The sequence below is a fragment of the Choristoneura fumiferana genome, chromosome Z (assembly GCF_025370935.1).
Source record: "Choristoneura fumiferana chromosome Z, NRCan_CFum_1, whole genome shotgun sequence".
Taxonomy (NCBI): domain Eukaryota; kingdom Metazoa; phylum Arthropoda; class Insecta; order Lepidoptera; family Tortricidae; genus Choristoneura; species Choristoneura fumiferana.
In genome coordinates this window covers 43,119,500-43,134,952 of record NC_133472.1, presented here as the reverse complement: position 1 = coordinate 43,134,952, position 15,453 = coordinate 43,119,500, and the positions used below count along the sequence as shown (strand labels likewise).

The window sequence follows — 15,453 nt, the reverse complement described above, 5'->3', positions numbered from 1 at the left end:
AAGTTTGTTAATATACCTATACATTTGTGTGTGTGTGTGTGTGTATTTGTTACTATTTCACGCTAAAATGTACGCTCGACTGGTTTGTATAAAATTAGGTAGGTATGCTGGATATCTGCAATTTATACTATAGATAAAAAAACTATCGATAAAATTGACACTGCCCCTTCCCTAGACGCGATTGCAAGTAGATATTAAATAAATTATATTCCGTTAATAGTGATTTGTATCACAACGTTATGATTTGGACAAGTGGCCGAATTTGATGCAAGTGGGGCCACACAACTAGCGGGTAAAATCGGTGATCTAAGGTGAGGAAAATGTCAAGTAAAATTTCATTTTACTAATAGTTATTTATTACAAATGCGTAAGTTTTTGAGGATGAATAAGTTTTTGGATCGATGTATATTTGTTACTCCTTCACGCAATAACGGCTTGACATTTAGACTGATTTTGGCACACAGATAGTTCATAACTAATTATTACCCTTAACACATAGGGTATCTACTTTTTATCCAAGAACATTGCATAGTTCCCGCGAATGTAATCTTTGCAGACGAAGTAGCGGGCAGCAGCTCGTTTTAGAGTGAGAACCATTAAATGTATTTACACATATTCGATACACAGAAATATATATTAGTAGGAAAATAAGCAAAAAAAGCATAAACATTATCTTAGCATAGTGATCTATTGAATGTAAATATATTTTTATCAATCCAATCTAATAATTAACAATATTATTTAGAACATTCATGAGAAGTAACTCTACACTAGATTTCGGTCTTTATCCAGAGGGTAGACAAGTATGATAGAGACACATCTAATATGGCAACCCTTGACCAGTATAACCTTTTTCGAACAATTAAACTAAAACAAAAACCGGCCAAGAGCGTGTCGGACACGCCCGAAATAGGGTTCCGTAGCCAAATTAGTAATATTTTTCTAAGGATTTCGTATTTTGTACGGAATATTCCAAGTTTAGGTATATTTTATACCTTAGGCTGCTATTTACTCTTAAACTACTAATAATTCTCACGCAAACTGAACCGTTATAGTTTTCCTTGTAAGTTTGATATACTTACTTACTACCATCCTGAATTAGCAACCCCCTAACTAATGGTTTTAAAAGACCTATCCAGCGATACCCCACACTACAAAGTTGGATGAGAAAAAAAACACCCCCACTTTATGTCTATGGTCTATGGTCTAATTTTATTGTACCATTTTGTTGGCATAGTTTCCATACATATTAATATTCGTGCAAAATTACAGCTTTCTAGCATTGATAGTCCCTGAGGAAAGCCGCGGACGGTCAGACAGACAGACAGACATGGCGAAACTAATAGGGTTCCGTTATTGCAATTTTTGCTACGGAACCCTAAAAATCAGGCCAGGATTTTATTTAAAACAAAATTGAAAAAAAAATCCTCTTCCATTCATTTTCGGAAACGTTCCGCTCGTTCCATGGCCACCCCTCACCCCCAATATACAGGGTGAGACAAATATGATGAGTACCCACCGTTATTATTAGTACAAGCGTGCAAGTGCGACATGCGCCCTCCGAAGGGACGCGACAAACACACGCGATAAAAACAACCCCCTGTAGGTCAACATTGTTGTTATTAAAAAAAACTTAGTGCAATCATACAGAGTGAAGTGTTCAGCCGCTGTTGCAACCCTGTCGTAGTTAATGACAATTCTGGGACAGCGTGGTGGTCGCAAGTTTTTTTTTTTTTTTTTTGGAAATTAAGTCATAGACTATGACTTTACATCCATCTGTTGTATTGAAATTCCTAGGTATAGTCACCAGCACTAATATCTGACACAGCAATCGTGCATAAATATCTGATACGACTCTTTTTCTAGGGCCGGAAGGACGTGTCAGATATTTTTGCACGCTCCGCTGTGTCAGATATTAATGCTGGTGACTGTACCTATTCCCTAAAATCACAACGTGCTTTTCGTTAATTTTGTATAATAATAAAGTTATGTTCGAATTAATTCAATAAATAACTGTTTACCATTTCTGCACGTTAGTGTATACTATTTTGGGATATACATGAGATGTATGCTATGTAAGAATGATGTACTATCCTGTTCGTAGACCAAATAAAAAAAACACATCTTTGCAAATCTCTAGTGGAAACGGTTCCTAATAGAACGCCTATTTACAAAGAAAAGGATACCACAGTAGTCAAGATTTCATCGGACTTTCGGCGTACAGCCACCTGCATTAAAATCTGCCAAAGCAGAGGACGTACAATGTGTGGCCCAGAACCGGGGATAATATTTAAAAAAAACAGAGGTTCTATAGGTCACCCGTAATTGGATCATCATGGACCCACTTAATTAAAATCAAAATTAACTTTTGTTTTTTAGGGTTCCGGAGTCAAAATGGCAAAAACGGAACCCTTATTGACTGTCTGTCTCTCTGTCTGTCCGCCCGCGGTTTTGCTCAGGGACTATCAATGCTAGAAAGCTGTAATTTTGCACGGATATATATGTAAACTATGCCAACAAAATGGCACAAGAAAAAAAAATTTTTAGGGTACCTCCCATAGACGTAAAGTGGGGGTATTTTTTTTCTCATCCAACCCTATAATATGGGGCATTGTTGGATAGGTCTTTTAAAACCATTACAGGTTTGCTACGACGATTTTTCGATTCAGTGATGTGTTTGCGAAATAATCAACTTTAAAGTGCAAATTTACATGAAAATCGAGCGCTCTTGGCCGGTTTTTTCTAAAAAAATTCATCGTCCTAGAACCCAACTGACGTCGCCTGTCACACTACAAATATCAAACATTTTGCTTTACATTGCTTCTTCTTTACTTTAAAGCGCAATAAAAATAAAAAATAAAAATATTTTTAAAAGTCGCTGAACTAATGTTGTTCAGTTTGACGAGTATGATCTATGATTGGTTTTTTGGAGTCTTTTTGTATTTTTAATTTCAACTCCAAATTTGTTACTTTTACGGGTATCCCGTGAAACCATATCGAAACCATTTCGAATGCAAAAAGACTCCAAAAAACCAATCATAATTTGATTGCTTAGTAGCGACATCTCTTGTCTGGGTGAGCGGTTGGTTCCGAAAGAGTGTGACGTCTCTCGATGAGAGCGGAACATAGATGTCGCTAGTGCTGCTGCATAAGTAGCGTAGTAGAAATAAGCAACCTGAGATATGTATGCATAGGAAAAATTCGTGTCTAGATTCCTGTCCAGCGGTGGTGTAGGGGTTATAGCACGCAGCACGGATTGCTGAGGACCTGGGTTCGATTCCCAGCGCTGGTCTCTTTTTCTGGTTTTTCTGTGCATCCATGTCTCAGTTTGTATTTTCGAGTACGATCTATGTTTTCATTATTTGCCCGTGTTACAGGCCACAACCGGTATACATTTAAATATCTACACCTCCTACCGGCACTAGAAATAGGGTCGTATCAGATATTTAGCAAGTTCTGTTGTGTCAGATATTGATACTGGTGACTAGTACATGGTTGCTATCCGGCCTTGATATCCGGTTATCGAGTGTTAACATATAGGATTTTATGCTTTTTCAATATTCAGATAAGATGTTATTCCCTAGCCTAGGTTTCCTTTGCTATTTTCCAAGATAAAGTCAAGATGTAGCTTTTTTTAGACGACCGGATGGCCAAGTGGTTATAGAAACTGACTACGAAGCTTAAGGTCCCAGGTGGGGCAATGTTTGTTCTCGGGTCTTGGATGTTTAACATATATTTAAGTATGTACTCGTATCTATTTATCAATATACCTCTAAGTATGTTTAGCCGTTGCTTAATATCAATAGTACAAGCTTTGCTTAGTTTGGGACTAGGTCAATTGGTGTCAAAGTGTCCCATGTTTTTTTTAATATTTACTGTCACAAATTTTGCACATAAATTTCGAAAACTCAGATCTGCGAGCCTAGATTTGAATTTACGATCGTCTGCTCACCACAGCTCAAACCACTAGGCCGCCACAGCCGTCATAGTAGGTACAGTTTTAAGCCGAGTTTAGACTTGCATGAAAAATCGTGCAAGTTGCATTACATTGCGAGGCCGTAAAGCCAACGAGTTTGTTGCGGTAAGGTTGCGTCAATTGAGCGCCGCAATGTAATGCAAGTTGCACGATTTTTCTTACAAGTTTAAACTCGGCTTACATTGGTTGTGATGAACCTATGTTCGTGATTCGTCATATTTATAAGTATTCATAATTGGTCATATTCCTAACTTATTCACTTCAATGAGGGCTATCGCGTATGAATTCGCCGCTAGAGGCGCTAGTGTAGCGTGAGGTCTCCGAAATGTCAAATCTCATAGTTTTTGGGTGAGCTACGCGGGTTTGTTTATAATTAGAATAATTTTGTGAATATTTTGCATAACCTAAAATTAATTATGGCAATTATGCGTTACGGGGCAATGAATGTCTGTGTTTTGAGACAGTTTTGTCTTTCGGAAACTTTTGTCCTCCCTTTTTTCCGAACAAAAAGGGGACTACGCAACACTGTGGTTGCTCGATATTTTTATGGTACGGTTTTAAGGTGTATTAAATATGATTTTAATCTAAACTTTGTTTTCACGCCCGTAATAACAGACTTTGAAAGCCACACTTAAAAACCTTACGCAACAGTGGCGCCATCTAGAAAGACAAAAAACGATAGCCCTCATTGTACCATTGTATCTTCAGCAAAATTAGTAACTGAATGGGATTCCTATATTTTTATTCGAGACTTTCTAATTTTTATATGGCAACACTTGTAACCCTACCAATGTCGTGCCGGGCGCCCGCTGTTTATCATGTACGCAAACAGGGCCACGGGTGGACACGCGTCTCATGGCCGTCGCCATCCCCCAGAGACCCCGAATGGGGAGGAAAAAACGTGACAATTTGAGACATAGGGGTATTTTTTTAAATGTACAGGTATATTTTGTGTTGCACCTGTGGGTAATTTTAGCCATATCTGTTAGGTAAATTCGTGAATACCAAAAGTACAGTTTGATTCAAGTACCTACTTATAAACTTTAATGGCTCCGAACATTTTAATAATTATTTCTGTTAATTAGGTAGTTATTGCGACATATTTATTCGTACCTTTTCAAACTGTTTTGTTTTCACTAGTTTTCGCAAATTAATCGCGTTTTAGGCTTCGCGGTAGATAATTAACAACGATGAAATTAAGCTGTTTTGAAACAAAGCTTTTTTAAAACTTTGTTTTAAAAAAGTTCGCTATCATCTATTTTAAATAGAGCGCATTCATAGTTAAAGAAATGCAAATAAGCCCTTTGAAAAGATGCTTCATTAACATTTAACGAGTGAAGTGACAATTATAGTTGTCACCCGGTTCCGCTTTGAATTAAAACTAGCGTATTTTATTTAAAGTCAAGGTTTTGAGATACTTTAACAAGCCACCTTTGCATAAAAATCGCACTGGCAACCGATTCTAACAAGATGAAAATTCAATTTGGGCAAATTTTAGTGCTTCTTGGTCTTGAGTCCCCCGTCGGGGTCCCAGAAGAAGCATTTATGGACACGCTCCCTGCACTATATTTACAAATTAGGGACCCTGAATTGCCACCGCCGGTGCGTGGGCTATAAAGCAACCATTACGCGGGTTCGAGTACTGCCTATCGAAGGGGAACGTTTTTTTTTTAAATTGGACGAGTAACGGCACGTTTGTCCCGTGATTGGATTTGTAATGGAAAACAAGTGCGCATTAGAGGTGTTAAAAAAACTTTGTAATTAACAAATCAGAAAAAGGTTTAAAAATAATGTTAATAAGTATGTAGGTACATTGTTCATGTTTTCGATTTTTTTTAAATGGCTGTAATGGATCTACCCATAATTATACATCATAAAATCGGTAGTAGCCGAATTAAGATAATCAGTCAAAATTAAATCGTTTACCAAATGGTCGCAAGAAAAATAGCAGGAATTTCAAATTTTTTTTTCATGGACACCTGATACCAACTGACCAAGTCCCAAACTAAGAAAAGCTTGCCCTATAGATACTAGACAACAGATAAACATACCTACTTATATAGATAAATTCATATTAAACATCCAAGAAGAGAACAAACATTCGTATTATTCATACAAATATCTGCTCCGGCCGGGAATCGAACCCAGGACCTCAAGCTTCGTAATCAGGTTTAACCACTTGGCCATTCATTTTTTTTATGGAATTTAATTGCTAGGCTTAATTAACGCGTGCGAAGTCGCGAACAAAGGCAAGTTTCATAAACATTTAAATGTATCAGTGACGATCAAAAATATCCCCGAGAACGTTCTATATAAAATTATTACCTATATTATCTTAACAATCGTAATCCAACATAATATCAATCAAAAAAAAATATTAGGTACAATCGCCATTCACCATCATAAATATCGGAGAGACTGACAATACGATAGTACTAAAATATTTATGAGCACAGTCGTTTATACTAACATTTCCAAAATTATACTTATTTTTAACTGAATGAATGAAAGATTTATTGAAACACACAATGCAACAACATTTTTACAGAAATTACTTAATATAATAGTAGGTAAAGTGTGTTAATGCCTATTACAGTGTTGACTGTGGTCTCTAAAAGGAGTCCACTCAGCATGTGTCGCCGCAGATAGTGCAACGTCGCTGATTTTCAGTGAATCCATATTATTATGACAATCACAAAACATAAACGTAAAAAATAACTTGCAAGAGAAAAGTGAAACACAACAGAAAGAGCAGTGTCTAAATAGCAATATTGAGTTGGGTTTTAGTTTTAATTAGGTAGCTGTTTTAATAAAGCATTGTATTGTAAGTATTATATAATTATAGTGTTGTATTGTGTAGTTTGTCAACTTATTGTACTAGTTTATGGTACTCGATAATCAAATATCTTTATTCATCATGTCCACTAGGTTTATGCGTTACTCGTATTGAATGAATGTCGTCAGTCCACCTGGACTATTTGTATATAAGACAATATTTTAGACTAACGCGGTCATTACTAATTTTGTGATTTAAATTCGGGTTTTGTTCCGCGTACCTTGATCTTAGAGCACTCCATATTTCGGCACATTCTCAATAGGGATGTTGACACCACCAATCAATGAGGGCTATCGCGTATGAATTCGCCGCTAGAGGCGCTAGTGTAGCGTGAGGTCTCCGAAATGTCAAATCTCATAGTTTTTGGGTGAGCTACGCGGGTGTATTTATAATTAGAATAATTTTGTGAATATTTTGCATTATCTGAAATTAATTATGGCAATTATGCGTTACGGGGCGGGGTTGTCTGTGTTTTGAGACAGTTTTGTCTTTCGGAAACTTTTGTTCTATCTTTTTTTCCGAACAAAACGGGACTACGCAACACTGTGGTGGCTCGATATTTTTATGGTACGGTTTTAAGGTGTCTTAAATATGATATTAATCTAAACTTTGTTTTCACGCCCGTATTAACCGACTTAGAAAGCCACACTTAAAACCTCATGCAACAGTGGCGCCATCAAGAAAGACAAAAAACGATAGCCCTCATTGACGTAATTTTTATGAGCTGTCAAAACACAATTCTCCCATAGGTTGAATGGAAATAGCAACTTATGACGTCACTTGTTCGCCAACTCAATCAACTAACTATTTTTTTGTTTTAAAGCAACAAAAAATCTAATTTTGCAGTTAATAGAAAATTAATCTGGTTTTCAGGGCTAAAATAAAGCGTTTTTTTACTGGAGTCGTGTCTTCCAATTATTTTTTAATGATGTCAACATCCATGTCCTCCAGTCGTCTCGTGATCATGGCTCATGCAACCGTGCCAATATTATAAATGCGAAAGTGTGTGTGTTTGTGTGTATATTTGTCCGTCTTTCACGTCGAAAGGGAGCGACGGATCGACGTGATTCTTGGCATAGAGCTAGTTGGCCAGAGAGTGACATAGGCTACTTTTTATCCCGAAAAAATGCACAGTTGCCGAGGGAACAGCGCGCGATAACCGAATTCTTCGCGGGCGAAGCCGCGGGCAAAAGCTAGTATTTGAATATATTAATTTGTAGTGTTGCGGTCAACCGGTGGATGCAAATGGTAAAGCTGTGATGCGAAAAAAATGATTAAATTCAATATCTTTGTACTATTCCTTGCAATAAATGATTAATTGACAGCTATCAGTTAGTTCTTGACTACAAAACAACACCACCATCCAAACAAGCATCCGCCCCCAACAGGTAAAAATCATTGGCAAATTTGAATAAACAATAAAAAATGATGCAACAAAGAGCGGGCAATATTGTAGTGCATAATATTACCTCGTTTATAGTAGTGTATATTTTTCTGGGGATATTCCCCCCTACGTATGGCAACTCCCTGCGGGGTTCACCCTCGCACATATGGAGCCTTAAGATTTCCATCTGCTATACTGTGTACACGGCAAAGCTGCCACGGTGATATTCCCCCAAGTTAAGTGGTTTTTTCGGGCTTTCATGTTTTAAGCTCTAGATTGGAAAAGGAAATTAGGTTGACCTGGATGCATTGTGAGACCTATTGTGTAACGGTCAAAGACTTTCATTCATGAGCCACCGTGGAACCATTTCACATTTAATGTTATTGTGACATCGCATTAATTAATAAGGAAAATCATCATGGTGGCTTATGAATTAAAGTCCTTGACCGTACAATCAAAGGCATAAAAAAAATACGTTTCGCATCACAGCCGCCAGAACCTTAGAGCGTTGCGAGTAAATGAACGATCAGTAGCTTTGTCACTTGCGTCCAGCGAGTTGTCCGCCTCCTCTCCACCTATATACAAAATTCTTATGAGAATCAATTCTGGTTTTGTTACGCGAACTTTGATTTTGATTTAAGTTAGTTTATTGCATTTATTTCCAACTACCGTAAACTGCTTCAATTTTGCCCTCTGCCCCAACATTGCCTGATTCTTTTAGAGTCGCAACTTAGCACCGTTTAGGTTTTAAAAACTTTTGTTCCCCGCGTAATAATAATTCCCGTGTAGTAAAAGTTTAAAACCTATTAGAGTGCTAAGTTATCGACTCTAAATCAACTAAGGCAATGTTGGGGCCAGAGGGCAAAGTGAAACGTTTACGGTAGGTACCAAAATTATGTCTAAAAATATTCGTTGAATTTAATAAGTTAGTCGGTACCTAAATCTACATAATTTCTAATCTTCACTCGTAATTTGCGCTTGTTAGTAGTGCTTTCGTCGTTATTACAAGCAAATCGAACCGACAGAAAAACGGCCAGCATTAAATTATCTAAATAACTATGTTACTTCGCTAAAACATTGACTACGGTGTTTGACTATTTTGTATATGTTTTATAAATTAAAACAAAACAATGCCTGTTATCGAATAGAAAAACAATTTTTAAGCTACCTTTACAAATAACAAAGTTATAAAGTTTAAAATTCTAGATTAGACAGAGAAAGACATACTGGCATGTGACGTCACACGCCAGTACCGCCATACTTGCTGCATAGAGAAAAGCGTTTGAGAAAGAGACAGGTATATAGATTTTTCAAAAAATCACTATAAATCCAATTTTCAACCGATTTAAATTTTCTCTTCGCTAAACACTATCTGTATATCTATATTTTCATAATAATATTAAGATATGGCAAAATCAGGAGTTGTCAAATACCGTATTGGCATAATGCTACATTCATAACTGTTAGACAAGGCACAGTGTAAGAAAGGATTTAAAAAGATACGACACAATAAAAATAATAATGTAAAGGTGTGTAATCTATTCTATATAGTCCCTATTCTGAACAAACTACTTCCAGTTTTTTAGTTATTTAATTAACACCTCGCATCGCATACCTACACAAATCTTTTGTGAAAAATTATCTAACAAAAAAAGCACATTCAAATCTGTTACGTAGTTTTAAATATGTAAGCGTACACACATACAGACAGACAGCGGGAAGTTACTTTATTTTATTCTAATTTTATTCTTTTATGAATAAAACGAGTTTAAGATAAGTAAGATAAGGAATAAGGATTATAATTATAATCCATTCTTTATCTTTTTTCACTTCGGTCCTTTTTTTGGTTTCCATGCTGAGGCATAAATCTAATAATAATCAACTTGGAAAAGTTGGAACAACCCCGAAATTGTAGCTAAGCTAAGCCAATTTTATTAAAAATTGGTTATTATTTTGATTAAAAAAGCTTTAAATAAAAACCGGCCAAGAGCGTGTCGGGCACACCCGAAATAGGGTTCCGTAGCCATTACGAACAAAATAAGTAATATTTTTCTTAGGATTTCGTATTTTGTACGTAATATTCCAAGTTTAGGTATGTTTGCCCTATGAGCTAATGTGACTTTGTACGAAGTCCGTTTAAAAAAAAAACATTATATTGTTGTTCAAACCCTTTACAATCACACTATACGTCACTTTGACAGCTGTCAGAAAATACTTTTTACAACTGCTCGTCCGTAAACAAAATTCAGCATACAAACCTTAAGGCGAAGCCCTCAGACACGGCATAGACAAACTGCATTTACTTTATCATTATTTATGCCGAGGGAGTTTTGACGCGAAGTTTATGGCATCCCTTATTTTTATAGTTGCCAGTATTCGATTGATATTATTGGTACATACTGTACTGTTTGATTTTATCGCTTTAAAATCATATTAAGAGTAGTTTAGAGGGTAGATAACATGAGCATAAAAATGAAGTTTGTCGTTTAGTTTTGGGGGCACGGATGGCCTTGTGAGAGTTATATTTAGGGCTGTAATGAGTTGTTACGAGAACGTCCTAAGAAGTTTTATATTATTATGAGAGTTATGTTAGTTATATTTTTGCATAATAGGCTAATGTTTTAAAAATTCAAATTAAATAGTCCGCCATTTAAATTATTAGAAAATATTGGATATGTACTTTTCTTTTGTCAATCCATACTAATATTATAAATGGGAAAGTGTGTGTGTGTGTTGTATGTTTGTCCGTCTTTAACGTCGAAACGGAGCGACGGATCGACGTGATTTTTAGCTAGGCTACTTTTTATCCAGGAAAATGCACAATTCCCGAGGGAACAGCGAGCGATAACTGAAATCCACGCGGGCGAAGCCGCGGGCAGAAGCTAGTTAAGCAATAAATGGCATGATGAAGTAAAGATAAACATAATAGCCAGTTCAAGCGTAACCCGTGCGACACTTTTAGCACGGCGTGACGTCACACGTCCGCAATCCCAAACTGTGACCCGCTGCATCTTTTTCACCATCCATTGATTAAAATCTGACGGATAAATGTGATGCCGTCTCTGTTTGTTTTATTCGGATAGACGGAGACGGCATCACATTTATCCGTCAAATAAAATTAAGCAATGGTGAAACAGCCCCTTATTGTAATCATATTTTTTTATCCGGAAAGTTACACAATTTCAATTCCCATTCAAAGATATATATATCCTACCGAAAGAGTTCCCCCACATCCCTATAAAAAGTCGTTGAAATTCTTAAAAGCTTATGCCCATCTGATAATCATATACCAGACAATTAAGAGCGTTTATACCTGCTGAGCTGGCAACGTTGCATTTTGTTAAATTTTCTCGATTATTCCATAAAAAATAATGGGAATTAAAAATGTGGTCTGATAGAACTCTTCTTTAATATGTCTTCGTCAATGTGTCTACTCCAATAATTATTCATTACAGACTTTTATATTCTTTAAAAACAAACAAATGTTTTTTAACGGTTTTTAAAGAAAATTAAAGTCTATCACGAATAATTATTGCAGTAGACACATTAACTTATAATATTTAGAACAGTTCTTATCAGACCACATTTTTAATTTTCATTTTTTTTTATGGAATAAGAAGAACTAACAAAAATGCAACCTTGCCAGCTCAGATAAACGCTCTTAACGCCAAAAGCCACTGCCAGCTGATATATAAAACAATGATACCTGATGTGGCCGTGCATTGTGGGGCGGTGGGCCCCCGACCCCGTGGTGGTACACCATGTCGTGCTTCAACTGAGGCAGGGGCCCCGGCTGGGGTCCCGACTGATGCTTGCCGATGTCCACTGCCGCCAAAGCTTCCGCTCGGCTGAGGAGGCCGTCGTTAAGGCCGCCGAAGAGGTCACCCTGAAAAGGAGGTTATGTGAGCTGGTGGTGAATGATGTAAAGATGTCAAGTTTTCTAAAAGGAGTGAACGGGGTCCATAAATATTACCGATTAAAGGGTTCCACACTAGACACACGCGTTTCATTATGAACGCTTATGCACAAGAATCAGTTGAATGAACTAAAATAATTTCTTTGCTCACCCGCGACCTTATGATAGCTAAGCTTATGCAAGATACGCGTGTTCATATGCAATACGGTATTTGACTATTTTTTATATGTTTTATAAATTAAAACTTCACAATGCCTGTTATCGAATAGAGAAACAATTTTTAAGCTACCTTTACAAATAACAAAGTTCTAAAGGTTTGAAATTCAAGATTAGACAGAGAAAGACATACTGGCATGTGACGTCACACGCCAGTACCGCCATACTTGCTGCATAGAGAAAAGCGTTTGAGAAAGAGACAGGTATATAGATTTTTCAAAAATTCACTATAAATCCAATTTTCAACCGATTTAAGTTTTCTCTTCGCTTAACACTGTCTGTAAATCTATATTTTCATAATAATATTAAAATATGGCAATTTCAAGAGTTGTCAAATACCGTATTCCTCCACCTCCACACTGTAAGAACACACACACATCACACAAACCGATCTATTACCACCACCGCATTACACTCACTCACTTTCGAACTCAATGAGAGCTCATCTTCAGAGCAACACAACCGTACACTATGCTACCAGATGTTAGACTCTAACATCTGTTTTCTCTCACCGTCATCATCATCTCACCTGTGTGTCTGTGATGTGTCAATGTGTGTTAGGGTCTAACATCTGGTAGCATGGTGTACGGTTTTATTGAGAGCAATACAACCGTACACTTTTCAGAGGAAAATAAGCTCTGGTTGAGTTCGAAACGCGTCAGTGTACTGTGGTGGTGGTGGTGACAGATGGGTTTGTGTGATTTGTGTGTGTTCTTTCAGTGTGGAGGTGGAGGAACTGCATGAACACGCATATCTTGGCATTATGCGGTGAGCCAAGAAATTCTTTTAGTTCATTGATATGGACCTCCGCAAAGTAACGCCTGATTCAATCAATTATGAATCAGTTTGTCCGAATGTATAATTTCAAAATATGGACCTCTGTCTGAAGCTAAAATTAAATTTGGCACAGCTGTTTTTGATAACATAAACGTTGACGACGTAATTTTTGAGAAGTCCATTGGAATTTAGTCAAATAATGGAATACCCAATCAACTTCAACCGTATGGTTAACATACACGAGGCCAAGGGTAAACTGGTCCTGAATATTAAATCCGTGTGTCATAAATCAATCATATGTACAACAGTCCGAGAAGGAGGTGGCGGGACGACCTGCAGGGCTACTACGACACTCGAAACTCGAAGTTCGTATCGTATCGTCCCTTTACTCTCGTATTAAATAGTATAAGTGTCAGAGGGACCGCAAGACACGAACTTCGAGTTTCGTAGTAGCCCTGCTGAGGCCGCATTGCCTAACGTTTCTGGCACTCGCGTTCGCAATCAAAAGACAGATTTTTCAAAATTGAAAATACAAACTGAAATATAGATGCACAGAAAAACCAAAAAAAATAATACCAGCACTGGGAATCGAAGCCAGGTCCTCGGTATTCCGTACCGCGTGCTATACCGCTAGACCACTGCTGGCCAACGGTACAGACACGAATTTCCCCTATGCACCACATATCTCAGCTTGTTTGTTTCTTACTTAGCCACTTAAGCAGTGACGCTAGCGACATCTATACCGTAGCCCTCATCGAGAAACTTTCGGCACTCCATTGGAACTAACCGCTCACCCGGACAAGAGAACATTGTGATACAAAAACTCTCATTAAACGTTAGGCATTACGACCTCTGGATGCATGAAGGCGACTGGCGTGATCTAGCGGCCGAAAGGTGAAGTTTGGAGAGCTCTTGTCCAGTAATGAACCTTGCACAGAAAATGGCTTAATAAAACACAAATCAAGTATATCATGTAACTGAATGATCCCAAAGGCATAAAAAGTAAGTCTGCAATTGAAAAAGTTTTTTTTTATAATTTTTGCATTTTTTGTTTTTCATTTTTGCATTGTCATCCAAATATTATTTTCGTACCAGGTTTCAAGTCAATGTTTGCTTTATTTAGAAGAACCACAATTTTTTTCGGGTAGTTTGATTGTCGTAAAATAAAAAAAATGTATAAACATCAGTGCTTGTAATGTACCTAACATAATATCTTTCAAACTAATCCGACCACTAGGTGTGGGAGTAATATTTGACCCAAACAAACCATAGATAAAATTACCTATAAATAAAGTTGTAAATAAAAAACAATCAATCAAAACTCATTATTTCACACCAACTTAAAAATCAGAGCCAAACGTTCCGAACCCCTGAACCTATATAGAAATAGCAGCAGCTCAAATTAAAAGAAGTCCTGTCGGCACAACTAATTCACTCCTCGCATCAACAAGTCATGAGCGCTCAACCTTCGGGTTTTTGCTGTATTACCCTAAATTATTTATGAGTTGCCCCTGGCCTCTAGAAACTCCTCCTGACTTTCAAATAGATGCTTTTATTACTCCCACCACTTTAAAGTGGATAGTTTGTTTCTCGATTTACCAGTGGTCGGATATGGGTTGCATTTGAATCGGCGGGGGATTTTATACGGTCCGCTTGTGGAGTTTAGAGGTTGGTAGTGCACTTCCATCATTACAATAAAGAAAAATTAAACGATGCACTAAAACTGCATGTTTTTGGAATGGACTAGTGCCCTTAAAAATTCTTATTAGTCCGTCAGTTTGATTAAATATCACGGGACAATTCACACCAATTGATCTAGTCCCAAAGTAAGCTTAGCAAAGCTTGTGTTATGGGTACTAAGCAACGGATAAATATAATTATATAGATAGATACATACTTAAAATACATAGTAAACACGCAAGACCCAAGAACAAACATTCGTATTTTTCATACAAATATCTGCCCCGACACGGGAATCGAACCCGGGACCTCAAGCTTCGTAGTCAGGTTCTCTAACCACTAGGCCATCTGGTCGTCTATTACCAGAAAATATTGCAGAAGTGTTTTTTCTTTTGTCAATTAAACAAAAAAACCGGCCGAGTCGGACTCGCGCATGAAGGGTTCCGTACCATTATCTATACAACATTAGGCATTAGCAAAAAACGGAAAAAAGAAAGAAAGAAAGAAAGGTTTATTTTTGCTCCAAAAGTACCACCTAAAACTAAGACTAGAACTAGCACTAAAACTAAACAACAACAAGTAAACAACACAACACAAAAAACAACACTAAAAACAAGTTTGTTGTATGGGAGCCCCCCTTAAACATTTATTTTATTTTAACGAAATGG

The 15,453-nt window shown here is 37.1% G+C and overlaps 1 protein-coding gene across 3 annotated transcripts in view; it reads right to left on the bottom strand.

Moving 5' to 3' along the window:
- Positions 1-15,453, bottom strand: part of acj6 (abnormal chemosensory protein 6) — an 84,980-nt gene that overhangs the window by 9,831 nt on the left and 59,696 nt on the right. For all 3 annotated transcript variants that reach the window (XM_074101203.1, XM_074101212.1, XM_074101221.1), the window contains exon 3: positions 11,903-12,082. In XM_074101203.1, coding sequence (XP_073957304.1) covers positions 11,903-12,082 — 180 coding nt within the window. The remainder of the gene's footprint in view (positions 1-11,902; positions 12,083-15,453) is intronic.